The 21,356-nt window shown below is 44.5% G+C and overlaps 3 protein-coding genes across 7 annotated transcripts; all 3 read left to right on the top strand.

Moving 5' to 3' along the window:
* The first annotated feature begins 502 nt into the window (after positions 1 to 502).
* Positions 503 to 8,437, top strand: si:ch73-233f7.1 (uncharacterized protein LOC100537710 homolog). 5 transcript variants are annotated; one of them, XM_052080026.1, is made up of 5 exons: positions 503 to 3,097; positions 3,188 to 3,289; positions 6,886 to 6,944; positions 7,041 to 7,189; positions 7,604 to 8,437. In XM_052080026.1, the coding sequence occupies exons 1-5, from the start codon at positions 776 to 778 to the stop codon at positions 7,918 to 7,920; spliced, it is 2,949 nt and encodes a 982-aa protein (XP_051935986.1). In that variant the 5' UTR covers positions 503 to 775; the 3' UTR covers positions 7,921 to 8,437. The 5 variants fall into 5 exon arrangements, with proteins under 5 accessions (XP_051935986.1, XP_051935967.1, XP_051935957.1 ...); XM_052080007.1 differs by having other exon boundaries at positions 503 to 3,289; XM_052079997.1 differs by having other exon boundaries at positions 503 to 3,316; positions 7,041 to 7,168.
* Positions 8,438 to 14,622: 6,185 nt separating this feature from the next.
* pcdhb (protocadherin b) lies at positions 14,623 to 17,172 on the top strand. Its single transcript, XM_052080600.1, has one exon. It carries the CDS (start codon positions 14,761 to 14,763, stop codon positions 17,170 to 17,172), a length of 2,412 nt encoding a protein of 803 aa, XP_051936560.1. The 5' UTR covers positions 14,623 to 14,760.
* A 631-nt stretch (positions 17,173 to 17,803) lies between these two features.
* Positions 17,804 to 21,182, top strand: LOC127610438 (protocadherin alpha-C2-like). Its single transcript, XM_052080613.1, has one exon. It carries the CDS (start codon positions 18,771 to 18,773, stop codon positions 21,180 to 21,182), a length of 2,412 nt encoding a protein of 803 aa, XP_051936573.1. The 5' UTR covers positions 17,804 to 18,770.
* The last annotated feature ends 174 nt before the right edge of the window (positions 21,183 to 21,356 follow it).

Genomic DNA, 21,356 nt, shown 5'->3' with positions numbered 1-21,356 from the left:
TCACTTTCATTACATCCAAAAAGAAGCTCAGACATGTAGACATCATTGTGATTAAAGGACAATATCTTTAATAATCGGTTGATATGTTTGGGGGTGGGGGGGGGGGGGTAATGAAAGGGAGTGTAAAAGGAATTATGGGAAATCACGAATTGGATTAGCCCATTCAATACATGCATTGAGTGACATAAGATCCTTGGACAATGCTCTCCTTTCAGAGCCGGAAAAAAAAACGCACCACGACATGACCCAACCAATTTGCCCTCCTTAATCCAAATCTGGCTCTGACGTCTGGTGTCAAATTTACGCCTTCTCGTCTCTTTAATAGGCCAGTGAAAGTGACACGAGGGTGGGAAATGGTTAAACGTCGACAGTAATTAGAGCCGTATACGTCGTCCAATGCGGAGCACTGAGGAGCTCAAAGCACCCGCTACCCAACCCGCTCTCTCTCTCTCTCTCTCTCTCCCCCCTTCTTTCTCTTTCGCGCGCGCACACACACGCTCTCACACACCTCCCAGCCGGCTACTCCGGGTGTCCAATACAGCGGAAAATCAAAGTACGAGCCTTCCCAGTGCACACACGCCCTGTGTGGTGCGCGGAGCACAGTGGAATGAGAGACAGGTGGTCTATCTCTCCTCATACAGTCTATTTAGTTGGTCACTTTTAAATATGCCTAAAAGTTGCATATCACGACCATGCTGGATTGTATTTTTTAACAGAGAATAATGCGTACTTTCGATTACATCTGGCTGAGGTGACTTTTACGCAAGGCTAAACAATGGATCAGAGGCTCTCCAGACGTAGCTGGGTGCCGGTGACCGGGCTCGTAATCTGTCTCCTTCTCTGTGCATGCGTGGTGGACTTGGTGCTGGCTCAAATTCGCTACTCCATCCCCGAGGAGCTGGAGCACGGGGCTTTCGTGGGCAACATCGCGGAGGACCTGGGCTTGGATGTATCCAAGTTGTCCGCACGTCGATTTCGAATCGTGTCCGGAGCCAAGAAGCAATATTTAGAAGTGAATTTAGAGAATGGCATTTTGTTTGTTAACGAAAAAATAGACAGAGAGGAGCTTTGCGAGCGCAGCCCTGGCTGTTTCTTACATCTCCAAGTTGTCATCGAAAACCCTTTAGAGCTGTACAGAGTCGAAGTCGAGATTTTAGACGTGAATGACAACTCCCCCGCTTTCCCTTGGAGCGAATTTAACATCGACGTTACGGAGTCGGCTGCGCCCGGCTCCTGCTTCCCGTTAGAGAGCGCGCAAGACTTGGACGTGGGCACTCATTCTTTGCGCTCCTACCAGCTGGGCGCAAACGAACACTTCATTCTCAACATCCAGACGCGCAACGACGGGAGCAAGTTTGCGGAGCTGGTGCTGGACAAGCCTTTAGACCGGGAGCGGCAGAAAAAGCACGCGATGATTTTGACGGCCTTTGACGGGGGGTCGCCGGAACGCTCCGGAACCGCTTTAATCACCATCACGGTGCTGGACGCGAACGACAACGTGCCCGTGTTCGATCGATCTGTGTACCGGGCCAGACTGGTGGAAAACGCGCCCAGGGGGACGCTGGTGCTCAAGCTGAACGCCACCGACTTGGACGAGGGCTCCAACGGGGAGGTGACCTACGCCTTCAGCGGACACGCGCCTCTCAGAGTGCGCGAGTTGTTCAGCGTGGATCCGTACACGGGCGAGGTCCGCGTAAAAGGCGTCGTGGACTACGAGAAAGCCAACGTGTACGAGCTGTACGTGCAAGCGAGGGACAGGGGACCCTCGGCCGTGGCCGTGCACGGCAAATTGCTGGTCGACATCGTGGACGTGAACGACAACAGCCCCGAAGTCATTCTCACGTCCGTGTCCACGCCAGTCCAGGAAGACGCGTCGCCGGGGACCGTTCTCGCCGTTATCAGCGTCATGGACCGGGACTCGGGTGAGAACGGCAACGTGGACTGTCAAATCCCCAACAACGTGCCCTTTCAGCTGCACTCCTCTTTTAAAAACTACTACACGCTGGTGACGAGTGAGCTTTTGGACAGAGAGGCCGTGTCCGAGTACAACGTCACAGTGACGGCGCGCGATTTGGGCTCCCCGCCGCTTTCCACCCGGAAAACCATCGCGGTGCAAGTGTCTGACATCAACGACAACCCCCCGCGCTTTTCACAGCCGTCATATACTGTCTACGTAACCGAGAATAACGCCCCGGGCGCTTCCATTTGCACCGTGACTGCCTTCGACCCGGATTCTAACCAGAACGCCTATCTGTCTTATTCTATTCTCGAGGGTCAAATTCAGGGCATGCCCGTGTCCACGTACGTGTCCATTAACTCGGACAACGGCAACGTTTACGCACTGCGCTCCTTTGATTACGAGCAGCTTAGAAACTTTCAGATTCTCGTGCAAGCTCAGGACGCGGGTTTCCCACCGCTGGCCAACAACGTGACAGTGAACGTGTTTGTTTTGGACCAAAACGACAATGCTCCGATCATCGTGTCCCCGCTGCCGAAGAACGGCACCGTCGCCACGGAGGTGGTGCCCCGCTCTGTGGATGCCGGTTATCTTGTGGCCAAAGTGACGGCGCTGGACGCGGACGCGGGGCAAAATTCGCGGCTGTCTTATCAGGTGATGCAGGCGACCGATCCCGGGCTGTTCAGCGTGGCGCTGTACACGGGTGAAATTAGGAGCATTCGCCGACTGCTGGAGAAAGACGCGTCCAGACACAGACTGGTTATCCTGGTGAAGGACAACGGGCAGCCTCCTCTCTCCGCCACCGTCTCCGTTGTCCTCACGGTGGTGGACAGCGTGCCCGAGTCCTTATCCGACTACGGCGACCTCACGCTCAGCCGGCAGCCCCCCTCTAACCTCGCGCTCTACTTAATCGTGTCACTCAGCACCATATCTTTCATCTTCCTCGTGGCCATCATCGTCTTGGCCGCGGTCAAGTGCTACAAGGACCGGGAGACCCCGAGTGGCTACAATCTGCCCCCCTTCGCGTGCTGCTGCTGCGGCGGCTTCCAGCCCGAGCCTCCCCCGGAGATATTCAAGAAATCCAACCTCAACCTGCAGATTTCCTCCGCGGCTAACAAGGTGCCCACCAACTGCACGGAGGTGAACGGAAGCAGCAGCCTGACTCAGCCTTATTGCTATAAAGTGTGTTTGACCCCGGAGTCGTCCAAAAGTGACTTCATGTTTTTGAAGCCGTGCAGCTCCGCCGGCACGCCGCGGAACAACGAAGCAAAGAGCGCGGAGCAGCACTCGTGGAGCGCGTCTGTGAACTACGGAGCGACTACCCCCAACGAGGTAGATGTATGCAGACGCACAGTAGAGGTGAAACCACGAAGCTCTCCATCGGCACTTTTGTCACGCATTGCATTGTTAGACGATTCACAAGAGCCGCGAATCTAATCATTGCGACACGTTTTACGAATCATAGCGCACATTTGTAATATTTTGCACGCGGAAATGAAATGAGACGAAGAAGACGCCCGATTAGCTGTCAATCGATGTTAATGCTCCACGGAACATCATTTTGCTGCGTGTGAGTTTATCGTCTGAGAATGAAGTGAAATGTGGAAGAACGTAGACACAATGCCTCAGGGAAGCCAGGAAATCATGATTAATCTGATGAAAAAATTGAAATCATTGTTAATGCCTCCTCCACCGGCGCCACAGCTCCGGATAAGGGAGGAAGGAGGGGCAGACTAAATTGCTCCCTGCACAAGAGAGTCTGAACAACAAGTCAAGGGTAATGGACAAGGTGAATGACAATTGAGATTTATTTGCCCATGGTTCTGTCCATTTTGGTGCAAGCAAGGCGTCAACGTCTAACAATTTATATAGGACAAATCTCCCCTCTAGCCATCCCTCAAGGGCACCATGGACAGAACCATTATCCTCAACACAATGTGGCGTGTGCGCGATGGGAGGGCTGTCCATTATTGATGAAAAATGGCCAATGTTCTGGATTTTGGAGAGGACACGGGGAGGGTGAGCCAGGGAGGAAGGGGGGTGCGCAAGGACATGACTGGACTGAGACGTGGCCCGCCTGTAGATGGGTCCCTATGATGTCCTCTGGGTGCAATGGGAGACTAAGATATGAAGTCATATTTATCAAGGGGGGCTTGGGGGGGAGGGGGGGGCTATGGTTCGAGGGATGGAGAGGAGGGCGGGGGTGCAAAAAGAGAGGGAATTGAAGGAGGCAGGACTGTGTTTTCTAATTCAAGCACTGCGTACGTGGGTGTGCGTGTGCGCGTGCGCGTGCGCCTTTATCACCACCCGCGACACCAGACTCCACCAAGCAGGCTGACAAATGTCATTTCGGTCAGGGGCACACTACTTTTGGACACGGGAGGGGGCGGGTGCTGGGTCGATGAAGTCACAGTGGGGTTGCTATGCAGGTCCTTGAGGAGAGTGTGTCCCTCTTTAATCGTTAATTAGCTCCCTAATTTACTCATCGAGGCACGCACCCTCGCGAACGTTTCTATAGACGCTGCTGGCACGCCTAGAAAGAGAAAGAGAGCGAGAGAGAGAGAGAGAGAGATAGAGAGAGAGAGAGAGGTCGGAATAGGACACATGCATCATCCAATGACAAACCCAACTGACACGGCGAGGCGCGCGGTCAAGCGTGTTGCAAACACGAGCTTGGTCTCAACGACCTCAAGTGACTGTTCAAGGCTCTTCTTAATGACAAACCTTGCTTAGACAGTCAAATATTCATGTAAAATATATGCAGAAAGAAAGAAGAAAAACAATGATCATTTTCTTCATTTTCTCCCTGGCGAGGTTTCCCTTTGATGATTTTCATCGTGCTCCGTTTCATCCCGCTGAGCTTCTAATTGGTTTTCTAGCCTGCTTGGCAAGGGCCACACTTAGAGTGCACAGATACTACAACTAATTATTTTTGTATTAGTATGCTTTTGTGTCACATATTCTGTGTTATTGCGTCTTTAGGTGAATAACTAGGAACAGCTACAGTGCCAATAATAATCTCCACACACCGCTGTTCAATTGGTAGCTTTTTGTGATCGAAAACAAATGAGACAGAGACAAATCATTTCAAAACATTTTCCACTGTTAATGTGACCTGTAGCCTGTAAAAAATATTTCAAGAGGAGGAATTAAAATAACATATTAATGTGGCCGCACAAGTGTGCACACCCTCTTCTGTCTGGGGGTGTGGCCATGTTCAGAATTTACTATTCACATGCAGAAACCGAGCTACATTTTGCATGAACACACTTGAAATCTCTCAGACACGTCGGAAGTTCTTTTATCATCAAACTAAATCAAGATGAAACATTTGGGCCATAATTCCCCACGATATGTTTGGTACAAAGACAACATAGGTCATCACCAAAAGAACATTCCAGCAAGAGGGGAGTATGGTGATGGCAAGATCATGAACATGGCTGTTTTTCTTCAGATGGAACTGGGGCCTTAATCAAGGCGGCGAAAAATTGGAACCGTTCTAAATAGCAGTCAGTGTTAACAAAAAAACTTTTTTTAAAAAGTCTGAAAATTCCGCTAAATTTATTTTATTTGAATTTATTTGGGTGATAAGTTTCATTTAACATAAGTCTAAATGTAGGTGGTTGATTTTGATTTTGTGGATGATTTTGAACATAGCCAAAATCCCCTGATTTTACAGGTCATTGGTCATAAATATGGTGGAAAGAGTTTGTTAATGGTTTCACACAATTTCATTTGTTTACATCACCAAACCTGGCATTTGAACAGAGGTGCGTGGACTTTTGAAAGGCACTGTATAATGAGAGACTCATAAATAATAAATATCACTCGGGTGTCCCTTTTCACTCCTCCCTCAACGTTCATAGGATAGAAGCAAAAGTCAAAGTCAGGCAGACAGCTCAAAGCAAAATAATGCCACCTCGGCTCTGAAAAATGAATTTCTCCCACACATCCACAAGAGGTCAATACTGATCCATTTTGTATACCGCTTATCCTATTCAGCTTTCTGGACCCTTTCCCTGGAAGGAGACTACTCACTGGACTGGTCACCAGTCAATCAAAGGGCACATATGTCGAGGCAGACAAACATTCACTTGCGCTCCCATTCACAACATCACCGAGGGGATCTGGAGAGACACTGCCTGTACAGAAGCCAAGCAAGGGAACCCATTACCTTATCTGTTACTCGAAGTGTACTCTAAATGTGTATCGATAAATAGAAAACATATTTTTTCTGTGATGCACTGAGGACGGGTTGCCAGCCAATCACAGGGCATATAAACACAACCTGTTCAAACTGCCTTCCTTATAATATAGGCATCTGCAGTCTTAAATGAACCAAACATGTATAAATATTTGTTATTGTGGTTGGACAGTTTGCAATGGAGCACTCTGGCCTTCCTGGGTAGAGTTTGCATGCTCTACCCGCCTGCGTGGGTTTTTCTTGGGTCCTTCCGTTTCCTCCCACATTCCAAAAACATGCGTGGCATGTTAATGGAGCACTCTAAATTGTCCATCGGTGTGAATGTGAGCGCAGATGGTTGTCCGTCTATGTGTGCCCTGCGATTAGGTGGCAACCAGTATAGGGTGTCCCCCGCCTCCTGCCTGAAGACGGCTGGGCTAGACGCCAGCATGCCTCGTGAGGATAAGCGGATCAGACAATGGATGGATAGATGGAAGTTCAGCAAACTTAAAAACAAGGAAATGAAAATATCTCAAAAACCTGCTATGCAAGAACAGAAGAAAACATGATTTAAATCAGTGTCAAAAAATCAGTTTGGGGACACATCCGCTGTTGACTAGTGAAATCGAACAAATTTTGTACAAACACCCGTATGATGCCGCTCAGATGCAGTTATTCTATATGTGTAAAAAAATTGTATGTAAATGGACATTACTTTACAGCAGTATCTTCTTTGTTTTTGTAGCTGAAGCAGCCAAACACAGATTGGACTCTCACTAAGAATCAGAATTCTTCCATCAAAAGGTAACATTCCTGACGAATAAACTTCATCTGGTCATGTGTCTGGCCAAGTGAGATATCAGTAAATGAACAGTGACATGATTTCCATCTTTTCTCCAGTTATAATTCCATCAACATGGATGGAACACTGATGCGTAAGGCCATGCATGCGGACCCGGAAAACTTCGTCACCTCCATGGCACCTGGACAGTACTGGACGTGGGGCACTCACATGAGAGGCACTAAGGGTATGACAAGCCAAACTGAATGTGAGGACAAAAATTCATTATGGAACACCTTCACAATATTAGGTACCACTAACAGCATCTAACCTGAGAGCTGGATGTAATATTTTGCCATGCACTCTTATATTGCTAACTAAGGGAAGTTGAATGAATTGCTGGAGCTGAATCAAGCATTATTAACGATGTAACTCGTTGGTACAACTCTTGCATTGTGTCTGATTATACTGTGCGTGCGTGTGTGTGTGTGTGTGTGTGTGTGTGCGTGAGAGAGAGAGAGAGAGAGAGAGAGAGAGAGAGAGAGAGAGAGAGAGAGAGAGAGAGAGAGAGAGAGAGAAAGAGAGAGAAACTACACATCTTTTAGTGCATCCTCCATGATGCAAATTAACACCAAATTGAAGAATCGCTCTGTAATTTCTTCCCACATATTTTCTACTGCAGACTATAAAATGTCTACATCGCCCAGTGGCGTTACCTCCCGGCCCTGGACTCCTCGCTGCACTCCTCCACCCCAGCAGCAGCAACCTTCTAACCCCCCACACCATCACCCTCACCCACACCCGCACCCGCCACCAGACTACCATCACAATGTGTACATTCCCGGAACGCCATCAGGCTTCTGCACCCTGAGGCCTGTGGCACAGCGCAGCGACTTGGACGCCCATAACTCCTTCTCCACCTTTGGCAAGAAGCGACGCCTCCAGATGTCCCCTCAGGGGGAGGCTGCCATGATCAATAACGACCTGTACAATGACTGACATCCCACTGACTGACTGAGTGGACAATTTGAGTGATTGATCACCTGAGATGAGATGAGGATCATTTGTTTCATAAATTAATAAACAGTCGGCTTGTGAGTGGCTTAATATGTGAGCTGAATGAGAGGTCAGGACAAGGTGAAAGAATGACGCTGGTGGGAAGCAGATGTTTGTGGTTATTTATGTGACAAAATGTCATCAATGTGTTTTTTTTTATTCCAGTTATTATTATTGCTATTCATTTTTAGACAATCAAACAGGAGGTGTGGCTGTGACTTCCAAAACATATGATAAGCATCAGTAGGTAATTCTTTTTCACATCTTTATGTATGAAATCAGATTGTTGAGTTGTAAGAATATAGAAAATGTTTTTTGGTACGCTCTTCTGCTAACATGTGAAAAACATCATGCTGTACTGTACACGCAGGTCACAACAGGAGGCACAAAAAGATGGGGAACACTCCTCACACATGTATTGGAAATACATTAATGGAAATAAAGTATTTTTTGCATTACATTTCTTTCTCAAATGTATACACAATGAAAAGGGCGCATGGTCTTCACGCAAACTTCAGTTGGCAAATCAGTATGCCATATGCACACAGATGCAAGTTTTGTTCATCGAGGTTTAATTTCCTTGAGTCAATTATTTTCAGGGTGAAAAGGGTACAGCTACAATCTTTTCACTTTGGTAAGCCGTTTCCCACCTAGATGAATAAACATAGTAAAATGCTAACATATGCTAATTGAGGCGCTTGCATTTCCATTTGACCGCAGAGGACGATGGGGGCTCATTGACTGAACAAACAAAAACTCATCTCTCGAAAATATCACTTTAATTAAGAACTCGACCACACAAACGTACGAGTGTCGGGGGAGTGGGTCGACTCCTCCAAATGTCACACCTGCATGGAAGCTCGGGGGCCCAGAACTTCTTTCTTTTCTTTCTCCGTGCCCTTTTACTTATTGTTTCTCTGGGAAATTGTTCAAGAGATTACAGATGGCGATCGGCCAGGAACAAAGCAGGTTTAATTAGGTCATCGTTTGGCTCAGACTGAGAATAATCTCGTTAATAACGAAAAGGTGATCCATAGAGAACAGCAGAAGGGCAGGACGGCTTCTCTGGGGTAAGGTGATTCAGAAGGGGAATCCTTTATAGGTCAAATAGGATGAATTGAAATTAAATAAATGGGGCTCGAATTGAGTTTCTGTTGAAGGAACAACTTTTACTTTGCAATTTTTCATTCTACTTGTGGGGTAAACATATCAACATCTTCTCTTTAATGGCGTAAATACACGAGTCATGAAAACAATCAAACAATTACATTGATGTAATTGTAATGTGATTTAAAATTCAAAAATCTATTTTTGTCATTATCCCGACGATCAAGGAAGCTGTTCGTTGCTGTGGTGCTCAACTTTTGACTAGTGGTCGTTTTCTTCTTGTCACACGCTGTGCCTTCATCCATCCACCAGAGGGCAAATGTGATCCACGTTCAATATGGGGCGAGTGAGGGGAATTGACGAGCGGCTCCGTCTGTCACACACACGCATCGAGAGAAAAAGGAAACAATATCAGCAGTAATACTTGTTTGTAAAGGAAAGAAATAGAATCTACGGAAGCAGTACATTTAACTGACGGCGTTCTCTCGTGTCATCCAACTCACTATCGATTCAGTCTGGTACAACATATGTGAGATATGAAACTCCAATATTGAGGAGTACAGACAGTTTTACAGTACAACGGTGCAAGTACAACGTTGAATTCCACGAATTTTCACGTTGATAAATGCATAAGATACTGTATGGACACAAAAACACGGAAACAACATAAATACGTACAGCAGATGGCGCCAATGAGTTAAATTCTTGAATTACTGTCAAACAGTCTCACCCTTCTCAGAGAAACGGCGATCGTGATTAGTTGCACTTGTCTCAGTTAATATAAATGGTGAGTGTAAGACAAAGGTCACTGGGGGAATTTTTATACATGTGTATGTACTGTATTGTTTTTCCATTGACACGGTTCTGAAAAATGCTACATATTTTATCGAAAGTAGAAGTTTATCACCAAATCAAGGCATAGTTTTCAATCATGATTTTGTTATGCACATTCAACATTTGTAAAACACATTAATACACCCACAAAAACGAGGAAAACCTTATTGACATAATTTAGACTAAAAGGGGGTGAGCTATAACAAAATCACCTGTGAATGAACAACAAACAGTCAGCATTGTTGTCTGTAATCCATCCATCCCTCCATTTTCTGATCCGCTTCATCGGTACAAGGGTCACAGGGGGTGCCGGAGCCTATCCCAGCCGTCTTTGGGCCGTCGACACTGTGAGGTTGACGCGCTAACCACCGGACCACCGGGCCGCTTGTCTGTAATTAGTTTAAAATTTGACTGATTGCACAGTATTGAAAAAAAATGAAAAAGCCAGTGACAAAACTGCTTGGAAATAAAATGTATCCCCAAGAAGCTTCTATCTTAAAATGAAAAGAAAGGCCATGGAAGAACATGGACATTTGTGTTGAATGGATATAAAAAAAGTCGACACACCTCAGTTCAAATTCCAGGCTTTTTCTGATGTTAAATTGTACATTTCCCCAGTGTGGGACAAATAAAGGATGTCTTAAAAAACAAATAAGAAAGAAAAATCTTACTTACTGCACACCAAAACGTTCTCAACCATTAATGTGATCTATAACCCGAACACTGCAATTAAAATATTGTTGTACAGTGCACTCCGCTTAATAGAACACCATTGGGCCGAAGCGCTTCTGTTCTACTAAGCGGAGTTTCTATTAACCGGAGACACTTTATTAGGTACACCTTCAGACACGTCGACGACCAAGTTATGCACGCAGAAAAACCCCTGCTGACGAGTTAGAAGAGATATTTCGACTGTGGACGTCCATATCTTTAATCAAACAACAAAACAACAACTTTAATCAACTTCAGTCAAACATCTCAAATCACGAGAAAAATTTCGTTACTTTTGTCTGGAAACAGGAGTCCGAAATTTTGCGGTTGACTTCCCTCTCAATGCGCTGGATAAGAGGGAAGTCCTGGAAACCGCGGGCGTACCTTCTGAGAATCCGGCAATGCATCGTATCGTCTGAGTATGTCCTTCTTATCCGCAGGTGATAGCCCTCGTCTCTTGAATGAAGTTGAAGCCATTGTGACGTGCGTGTGTCTATGTGTGGAGTGACGCGTGCTACCTGTTACTGTATACGGCTAGAACTACCGCGTTTTCTCGCGATAGTGGTACAGTATCGCGATAGCTACACTTCGTCTCTCTCTCGTCTCTTGAATGAAGTTGAAGCCATTGTGACGTGCGTGTGTCTATGTGTGGAGTGACGCGTGCTACCTGTTACTGTATACGGCTAGAACTACCGCATTTTCTCGCGATAGTGGTACAGTATCGCGATAGCTACACTTCGAAAACCACTAGTTTACAATGTTCATTGCTTACGGCCTGTTCTATTAAGCGGAGATCTGTTCTACTAAGCGGAGTATCTTTATAGGAAATTGCATTAGGCAAATCCGTTCCAGAGCCTTTTGCTCTATTAAGCGGATTACTCTATTAACCGGTGTTCTATTAAGCGGAGTGCACTGTACTATTCTGGAGCTAGGAACTAAAAATAAAGGCAACACTGGTTCGTACTAGTTAGTACGTCCATTTCACAGTGCAGAGGTGCATGGTTCAATTCCAGCTCTGGCCTTCTTGTGTGGAGTTTGCATGTTCTCCCCATGCCTGCGTGGGTTTTCTTCGGCTACTCCAGTTTCCTCCCACTTTCCAAAAACATCAATGGCAGGTTAAAAGGAGCACTCTAAATTGACCCTAGGTGGGAGTGTGAGCGCGGATGGTTGTTTGTCTGTGTGCCCGGAGATTGGCTGGCAACCGGTTAAAGATGTCCCCGGCCTACTGCCCGAAGACAGCTGGGACAGGCTGCACAATGCCCCTCGACCCTTGCAAGGATAAAGCGTATGAGAAAATGGATCGATAGATGGATCGATAGATAGATAGATAGATAGATAGATAGATAGATAGATAGATAGATAGATAGATAGATAGATAGATAGATAGATAGATAGATAGATAGATAGATAGATAGATAGATAGATAGATAGATAGATAGATAGATAGATAGATAGATAGATAGATAGATAGATAGATAGATAGATAGATAGATAGATAGAACAAAAACATAACAAATAGTATGGCTAATAGGAGTGGATATTTTTCTTTTTTAAAAATCTACTGAGCTACAGCTTTGGAAATCACCCACATTTAGCTGCTTTCTGTTCATAAACAACTTCACCTTTGCATATACATCAACAAGTCTGTGATTTTATTTATTTATTTTTTTAAACTTGAAACATACCTTTCCCTGACAAGGTGCAATTTTAGAGTATGATCTTCAGGTTAAAATCCCCAAACTTACAGAAAAAATAAAAATAAAATGCAAAAGTTTACACTCATCTCACTTTGCTGTGCTACGTTCTCTCCAAAAAGGCTAAATTCAAAAAAGTCTTTATGTAATAAATTGTTTGATTATTTGATTGTTTGTTTGTTTATTGAACATAAAACATATACAGTAATAATTTGACAGAAAATAAGGTACATAAAGAAGTAAAAGAAAGAAATCAGTCTTCATTCAACACAGTTATTATGTTCAAGGGAGTAGGATGAAGTAAAAAAACTTATCTAGTCCTACCCCGTTATGTGTTTATATCGACTAAATCATTTTTATATCAATCAGAAAACAAAAAGTAAGAAGAAGTCTCCATTAAGGCTCATACTTTACCCTTAACCGTGATATTTTCACAACTTTTGGTTTGTATCGGGATTATATACATCCTCACCCTGGCACTCTTGTGTCAATTTTCTCTTGTATTCATAATGGATATTGCAATACCTTTCTCTATTTATCAACTTAGTTCTGATTTATCATTATATTTAATGTTTAGAATTTATCATTTTAACTCTGATTGGTGTAGGTTGTTTGTACTATTTTTTTGAATTTGTTTTTGAACTCAGCAAGCGATTTACTCATTTTTAGGTCCGTTTCGAGATTATTCCACAGATTAACACCTTTGCTAGATACACTTCTTTTCTTGATGTTTGTTCTTGTTTTGAGTTTTTTGAATAAATTAGTTGCTTTCTCGAATTTCAAAAAACTTCTGAATGTTTTGGCAGAGCAGGTTATTGTGTGCTTTGTACATTAATTGGGCGATTTTAAAGTCAACCAGGTCATAAAATTTCATCGTATTTAATTTGATAAATAGTGGATTTGTGGGTTCCGTATATTTTGATCTATTAATAATTCGAATTGCTTTTTTTTGTAGTTTGAGAATAGGGAGTGTGTTTGTTTTGCAGGCATTTCCCCATATTTCCACACAGTAGGTCATGTATGGTAATAATAATGAAGTGTATAATGTGTACAAAGATCTCTTATTTAGCACTTCCTTGGTTTTGTAGAGGATCCCTACGGTCTTGGCTATTTTTCTTTTTACGTTATCGATATGTGGTTTCCAACATAGTTTTGAGTCTATTACTAATCCGAGAAACTTGGTTTCATACGCTCTTTCTATTTCAATTGAGTTTACCATAATTTTAGCTTGGTGTTTGATTGGTCTTGTGCCAAAAACAATTGACTTTGATTTTTTCAGGTTAAGTGACAATTTATTTCTGTCGAACCAGTTTTTTAATTTGTTTAATTCGTTTTCTACGGTTGTCAGGAGCTGTTTCAGATTTATTCCAGAACAGTAGAAAGTTGTATCATCAGCAAATAGGACACATTTAAATAGTTTTGAGACCTTGCAGATATCATTTATATATAAGATGAATAGTTTTGGACCAAGCACTGACCCCTGAGGTACTCCGTGAGTGATTTTCAGTTGATTCGTTTTTTTATTGTTGAGTTGCACGTACTGATATCTGTTTTCTAAATAACTTTTTATCCATTTATAAGCTACACCTCTAATGCCATATCTTTCTATTTTTTTCAATAATATACTGTGATCTATTGTGTCAAAAGCTTTTTTTAGATCTAGGAAAACCCCAACAGTAAATTCTTTGTTGTCTATATTAGTGGCTATTGCTTCCACAAATGACAAAACATTGCTTTGCTTTCATTGATATCAATTTATATTTAGTAATACTTTAATTAAATCTGAACCCTTTTGAAATACCATTTCATTTTATCTGAACCCTTTTGAAATACCATTTCATTTTATTTCGATTTAAATTGCAAATATGTCTCTTGGGACATCATTTCAAGGAGTATCTGGGCGCTCCTCCAAGACAAGTTAATTACTAAAAAAATTACAAGCGTTACTTCGCATTCATATTAAAGGGGTAATTGCAATCTATGAAAATATGTCTCTACAATTTAATTTAGTAAGTGTTTTCATAGGCACAGATAAAGCACCATGATTAATTAATGACCACTTTTACATAAATGTTGTTTTGAAACTCAGAAGCGAAATTGGATTTTGTCAAATGGAGAAGCAAATATGTTTAATTTTGGCACTAAAAAGATTAATGGCTGTGAAAATTAATGGGAATGTTCGCCCGCCCAGTAGTTTGAAAGGCTACAGTGTGCCGTTTTGACCCCACGATGTCGCTATTACCCTTTTCTGTCGATATGTCGAGCCGCATTTAAATCTCGACACGCCCGTTGTCAAGGGTGGAGATTTTCTTTCGTATCACAGATGTTTGAATTTGAAACGCTTGGGCTGCTCTGAGACATGCCTTGAGTATTTTTTTTTGCAAGATATATTTTTAAGGAAATCAACCACGATTTGCTTCTTCCCGAAACTCCAGTCATGTATCATGTGGGACAAAGGATGGATTTTTGGGCGGCGGTCTTTGTGTTGGTTGCAGCATGGCCGGCTGCTTTGTCCGTGACACGTTACTCCATCCCCGAGGAGATGGAGGGGGGCTCCGTGGTGGCCAACCTTGCAGCTGATCTCGGACTGGAGCCTGGAGGCTTGGCACAGAGAGAGGTAAAACTTGATATTTTTCACAACAAAAAATATCTGGATGTCAATAAGAAGACGGGGGAACTGCTCATCATGGAGACAATGGACAGAGAATATCTTTGCCCCTCCAAACCAGCCTCTTGTCTACTTAAGCTCGATGTAATAATAGAAAGCCCATTGCGAATATTTAACATTGAGCTTGGAATAACCGATATCAATGACAACGCGCCACATTTTAGACGAGACAGAGTAGAACTGGATGTGTCTGAGTCTGCGACACCGGGGGAGAGATTCTCCCTCCCCAATGCGGTGGATCCAGATGTGGGGATTAATACGGTTAAAACATACAAACTCAGCACCAGTCAACATTTTACCATTGAAATTCAGACGGGTACTGATGGAACACAATATGTAGATTTAGTTTTGACCAGATCTTTGGACCGGGAGGAGAATTCTGTCCATAATTTAATATTAACGGCGGTAGACGGTGGTAATCCAGTGCGCTCCGGCACTGCGAATATTATTGTGAAAGTGCAGGATACCAACGACAACCCACCTCGTTTTGACAAACCGATTTATACAGTAAACATGACAGAGAATTCCCCAATCGGAACTGCAGTGATAAAGCTGAACGCTATTGATCTCGACGAAGGGCCAAATTCAGAGCTTGTGTACTCATTCACACTTTACACTTCAGAAAAAACCCAAGACGTGTTTGCGATGAACCCCAGCACAGGGGAAATAACTGTAAAGGGGACCATTGACTATGAAGATATGAAATTTTATGAGATGCACATTGAGGCGAGGGACAAAGGCACGTACCCACTCCTTGGCCAGTGTAAAGTGGTCGTCCATGTCACGGATATGAATGACAATTACCCAGAAATCACCCTCCAGGCCGTTAAAAACACGGTAAACGAGGGAGTGCCTGTTGGAACTGTCATTGCCCTGGTGGCCATTAGTGACAGAGACACAGGTGAGAATGGCAAAGTGTATTTATTCATTAATGACTCAATCCCCTTTGTTTTAAACAAGTCATCGGACAGACCAATGCATTACAAGCTACTTGTGTCCAAACCTTTGGATCGTGAATCAGTGCCTGATTATGAAATCACACTAATCGCGAGAGATTCAGGAAGACCACCATTATATGATAATGAAACAATTACCGTGCATCTGCTGGATGTAAATGATAATGCACCACACTTCCCCCAGTCCTTTTATACCATACGGGTGATGGAGAATAACGCCCCTGGCGCCTTGCTCAGCTCCCTCAGTGCGTTTGACCCCGACCTCCATGAGAACCAGTACCTAGTGTACTTCATCCTGGAGAAGGAGATAGCCAACACCTCCATGTCCATGCTCTTCTCCATCAATCCAGAGAACGGCAACCTTTACGCACTCAAGACTTTTGACTATGAGATGGAGAAGGACTTCCTCTTCCACATCGAGGCCAGAGACTCTGGTTCTCCTCCGCTCAGCAGCAACGTGACCGTCCACATCATCATCGTGGATCAGAATGACAACGCCCCGGTTATCGTCTCTCCGTGGCGAGCGCACGGCTCCGTGGTGGAGGAGAAGATCCCCAGATCCACAGATAAAGGCTCCCTGGTGGCCAAGGTGATAGCCTTGGACGTGGATTCCGTGCACAACTCTCGCGTCACCTACCAGTTCCTGCAGGTGACCGACGCCTCTTTGTTCAGTCTGGACCAGTACAACGGGGAGATCCGCACCATGAGGATGTTCAGCTACAAAGATTCTCGTCACCAGAGACTGGTTGTTGTTGCCAAGGACAACGGGGAGCCCGCTCTCTCCGCTACGGTCACCATCAAGCTGTCCACGGTGGAAACGGCCGTGAAGGCCTACTCGGACATGACCGAGGTACCGCTGGAATACGACATCTTCTCTGACCTCAACCTGTATCTGGTCATCGGTCTGGGCTCGGTGTCCTTCCTGCTGCTCATCACCATCCTGGTCACCATCGTGCTCAAGTGTCAGAAGGTCAAGCCCAGCAAAGCGGCTCCTCCCTGCAGGAACAGCGTGATCAGCGAGAGGAACTCCACCATCGCAGATTCCACTCTGGTGTCCAACGATGCCTACTGGTACAGTCTGTTCCTAGCAGAGACCAGGAAAGGAAAACTGGTGGTCAGGCAGCCCATGCCGAAGGGCTCAAGGTACATTGTGTCCAGTATTCCCAGGAGCACAGGCATGTCTGAAACTAGCGGCTCGGCTCCTTCCACTCTGCAGGTAGGTTAATTTAATCTTCGTAAGTATTGTTTAACCTTATCAACAATCTTATTGGGTAGATAAACATGTTTTGTTTGGATCCAGAAACAGAATTTCTACTTGAAAATGACACAAGCACTCATACCAGCAGCAAAAATAACCTTAGTACTCCTTCTATTTCTTCTTCTACTCCTGGTGGCTATGACTAGTAGTTGTGGTAGATGCTCAATGCGGAGCGTAAGTTTTTCCTGACTTCCGTACAGGCACAGGATCATTTCTCACTCAGTGATGGTGTGAATGAGAGTGCAAATGGTTGTCCCGATACCCTGCATGTGGACTGGTGCCTAATCCACAGCGTAGTCTGCCTTTCACCATATGGAATAGGCTCCAGCTCCCCTCTAACCCTGACAAGTGGTACAGAAAAAGAATGAATATTATTATCAATAATAAGAATGATTGCAATACAATACGACTACTACTACTACTTCTATTAATAATAATAATAATAATAATATTAATAATAATAATAATAATAATAATAATAATAATAATAATAATAATAATACAATACAATACAATACATTCTGATTTATATAGCGCTTTCACAACAGCGGCAGCTGTAACAAATAATAGTAAGAATAATAATAAGCATGATTAGTATAGTAGTAGGCGGCCCGGTCGTCCAGTGGTTAGCACGTCGGCTTCACAGTGCAGAGGTACCGGGTTCGATTCCAGCTCCGGCCTCCCTGTGTGGAGTTTGCATGTTCTCCCCGGGCCTGCGTGGGTTTTCTCCGGGTGCTCCGGTTTCCTCCCACATTCCAAAAAAAACATGCGTGGCAGGCTGATTGAACACTCTAAATTGTCCCTAGGTGTGAGTGTGAGCGTGGATGGTTGTTCGTTTCTGTGTGCCCTGCGATTGGCTGGCAACCGATTCAGGGTGTCCCCCACCTACTGCCCGGAGACGGCTGGGATGGGCTCCAGCACCCCCCGTGACCCTAGTGAGGATCAAGCGGTACGGAAGATGAATGAATGAATGAATGAATGAATGAGTATAGTAGTAGTATTATTCGGATGAGTGTTATCATTACAGTATATAAAATATCCATCGTCTCCAAAAATGCAAGTGTGATGCAATTGTTGCAACAATAAATCACAGCATATAAAATTTATTTTAAGAGTAAGCATGGAACTGTTGATTCTTTCAAAAAAAAGACTGAGAGAAAAGAAAAGAAAAGAAAAGAAAAGAAAAAATAGTAATGACCCGCTGAAATTGTAACCTAATTAATTTATGGAACATTTTTAATGCAGTAAAAATGATTAATTTAACAACTGCTTCGTGTTAAACATTATAAATAAAGACAATTGGTGGCGCTGTCGGTCCGATTTGTTGTGAGCCATCCGACAAATGTCCCAAATGCAACAACGGCGGGCAACTCGCTCTTTCATCCAGAGGAGGGAAGGGGAAGAAACGGGACAGCTCCGTAGTGCTGAAAGCCAAACGGGAAACGGCCACGCGTTATTGACTCTGTCGGATTAAACCAGTTCTTACTGTGTTTGGATTCACATGTTGCGGTAAAAGTAAGCCCATTTTGATCACTTTCAGTACAGCGTGCAGTGAATTGGAAATAATGGACTTGTATGAGACAATGAGACCACACAAAAGGTACGTGCATCTCATTGTGTTGCTTTCCACGGCTCACGTTTTGGCTTCTGTGACACATTATTCCATCCCCGAGGAGCTTAAAGAAGGATCCGTTGTTGCCAACCTGGCGAACGATCTCGGGGTGGACGTCACCAGTCTGATTAGAAGAAAATTGCGTGTCGACATCATCGCAAACAAAAAATATTTGGATGTGAACAAAGAGACGGGAGAACTGTATATTGCGGAGAAGATTGACAGAGAACACATTTGCACCACTAAATGGACATCATCGTGCTATCTCAAACTGGAGGTGACGCTGGAAAACCCGCTGCGGATTTTTAACATAGAGTTAGAAATACTAGACATGAATGACAACGCCCCGCAGTTCAGACGAAACGCCATTCATTTGGATTTATCCGAGTCCACTTCGGCAGGGGAGAGATTCTCTTTAAGTAATGCAGTCGATCCTGATGTAGGGATCAATTCGGTGAGTACGTATCATTTGAGTGAAAGCGAGCATTTTAATATTGAGGTTCAGACGGGTCGAGATGGATCCAAATTTGCAGATTTAATATTGAAGAAGACATTAGACAGGGAGCAGCAGGCAATGCACATTTTAATACTAACGGCAGTAGATGGCGGTAAACCGCCGCGTTCTGGCACTGTCAGTATTATTGTTCATGTTTTAGACACCAACGACAATGCGCCTTTGTTTGATAAATCTATATACAGTGTCAAAATAACGGAAAATTCTCCTATTGGAAGCCTTGTTATTGATTTAAATGCAACTGATTTGGATGAGGGCTCAAATTCTGATTTAACATACTCATATAGTTTATATACACCAGAGAAAGCACGAGAAACATTTTATTTAAACCCATCTACTGGTGAGATCACTGTGAAAGGAATGCTGAACTATGAAGATTTTAAGATTTATGATATGGAGGTTATAGCAGCAGACAGAGGCGTCAATAGTTTGTCAGGCCAATGTACGATCAAAATTCAAATTGAGGACATGAATGACAACCACCCAGAAATATCCATTAAATCTTTTCAAAGTCCAGTCAGCGAAAACATTGATGTCGACACCGTGATAGCAGTTTTGAGTGTGAGTGATAAGGACTCCGGCAATAATGGAGTGGTGGATCTTCGCATTCCAAACAACATGCCTTTTAAATTGAGGCAGTCGCCCGATAGCTTATATAAATTAGTTGTTTCTGAGCCATTAGACCGTGAGAAGGTTCCAGAATACGACATCACCTTCACCGTCACAGACAGAGGCTCCCCTCCTTTAAGTGACAACGAAACCATGACTTTGCATCTGCTGGATGTAAATGATAATGCGCCACACTTCCCCCAGTCCTTTTATACCATACGTGTGATGGAGAATAACGCCCCTGGCGCCTTGCTCAGCTCCCTCAGTGCCTTTGACCCCGACCTCCATGAGAACCAGTACCTAGTGTACTTCATCCTGGAGAAGGAGATAGCCAACACCTCTATGTCCATGCTCTTCTCCATCAATCCAGAGAACGGCAACCTTTACGCACTCAAGACTTTTGACTATGAGATGGAGAAGGACTTCCTCTTCCACATCGAGGCCAGAGACTCTGGTTCTCCTCCGCTCAGCAGCAACGTGACCGTCCACATCATCATCGTGGATCAGAATGACAACACCCCGGTTATCGTCTCTCCGTGGCGAGCGCACGGCTCCGTAGTGGAGGAGAAGATCCCCAGATCCACAGATAAAGGCTCCCTGGTGGCCAAGGTGATAGCCTTGGACGTGGATTCCGTGCACAACTCTCGCGTCACCTACCAGTTCCTGCAGGTGACCGACGCCTCTTTGTTCAGTCTGGACCAGTACAACGGGGAGATCCGCACCATGAGGATGTTCAGCTACAAAGATTCTCGTCACCAGAGACTGGTTGTTGTTGCCAAGGACAACGGGGAGCCCGCTCTCTCCGCTACGGTCACCATCAAGCTGTCCACGGTGGAAACGGCCGTGAAGGCCTACTCGGACATGACCGAGGTACCGCTGGAATACGACATCTTCTCGGACCTCAACCTGTATCTGGTCATCGGTCTGGGCTCGGTGTCCTTCCTGCTGCTCATCACCATCCTGGTCACCATCGTGCTCAAGTGTCAGAAGGTCAAGCCCAGCAAAGCGGCTCCTCCCTGCAGGAACAGCGTGATCAGCGAGAGGAACTCCACCATCGCAGATTCCACTCTGGTGTCCAACGATGCCTACTGGTACAGTCTGTTCCTAGCAGAGACCAGGAAAGGAAAACTGGTGGTCAGGCAGCCCATGCCGAAGGGCCCAAGGTACATTGTGTCCAGTATTCCCAGGAGCACAGGCATGTCTGAGACCAGCGGCTCCGCTCCTTCCACTCTGCAGGTATGAGTCATTGACTTAAAAGCGTTCAAATTTATGAACTGATATGTATTTACAGCCACAGTTGTCAATAAAGTAACAAATATTTTTTTAAAATATATATGGAATTTTATCAGGGTATTTTCACAATGAGAATTCTAAACACAGTTTTATCCAACCTATCTGACTCTTCCTCTATGTTGA

The sequence above is a fragment of the Hippocampus zosterae genome, chromosome 1, assembly GCF_025434085.1.
Source record: "Hippocampus zosterae strain Florida chromosome 1, ASM2543408v3, whole genome shotgun sequence".
Classification (NCBI taxonomy): Eukaryota; Metazoa; Chordata; class Actinopteri; order Syngnathiformes; family Syngnathidae; genus Hippocampus; species Hippocampus zosterae.
This window is presented reverse-complemented; position numbering and strand designations above follow the sequence as displayed.

Bases quoted from the DNA above. Each gene is read 5' to 3' on its own strand.
- si:ch73-233f7.1 (XM_052079987.1), top strand. From the start codon at position 776: ATGGATCAGAGGCTCTCCAGACGTAGCTGGGTGCCGGTGACCGGGCTC. The intron at 3,317-6,885 runs GTGAAACCACGA...TTGTTTTTGTAG, and splicing joins TATGCAGACGCACAGTAGAG to CTGAAGCAGCCAAACACAGA. The intron at 6,945-7,040 runs GTAACATTCCTG...TCTTTTCTCCAG, and splicing joins CAGAATTCTTCCATCAAAAG to TTATAATTCCATCAACATGG.
- pcdhb (XM_052080600.1), top strand. From the start codon at position 14,761: ATGTATCATGTGGGACAAAGGATGGATTTTTGGGCGGCGGTCTTTGTG.
- LOC127610438 (XM_052080613.1), top strand. From the start codon at position 18,771: ATGGACTTGTATGAGACAATGAGACCACACAAAAGGTACGTGCATCTC.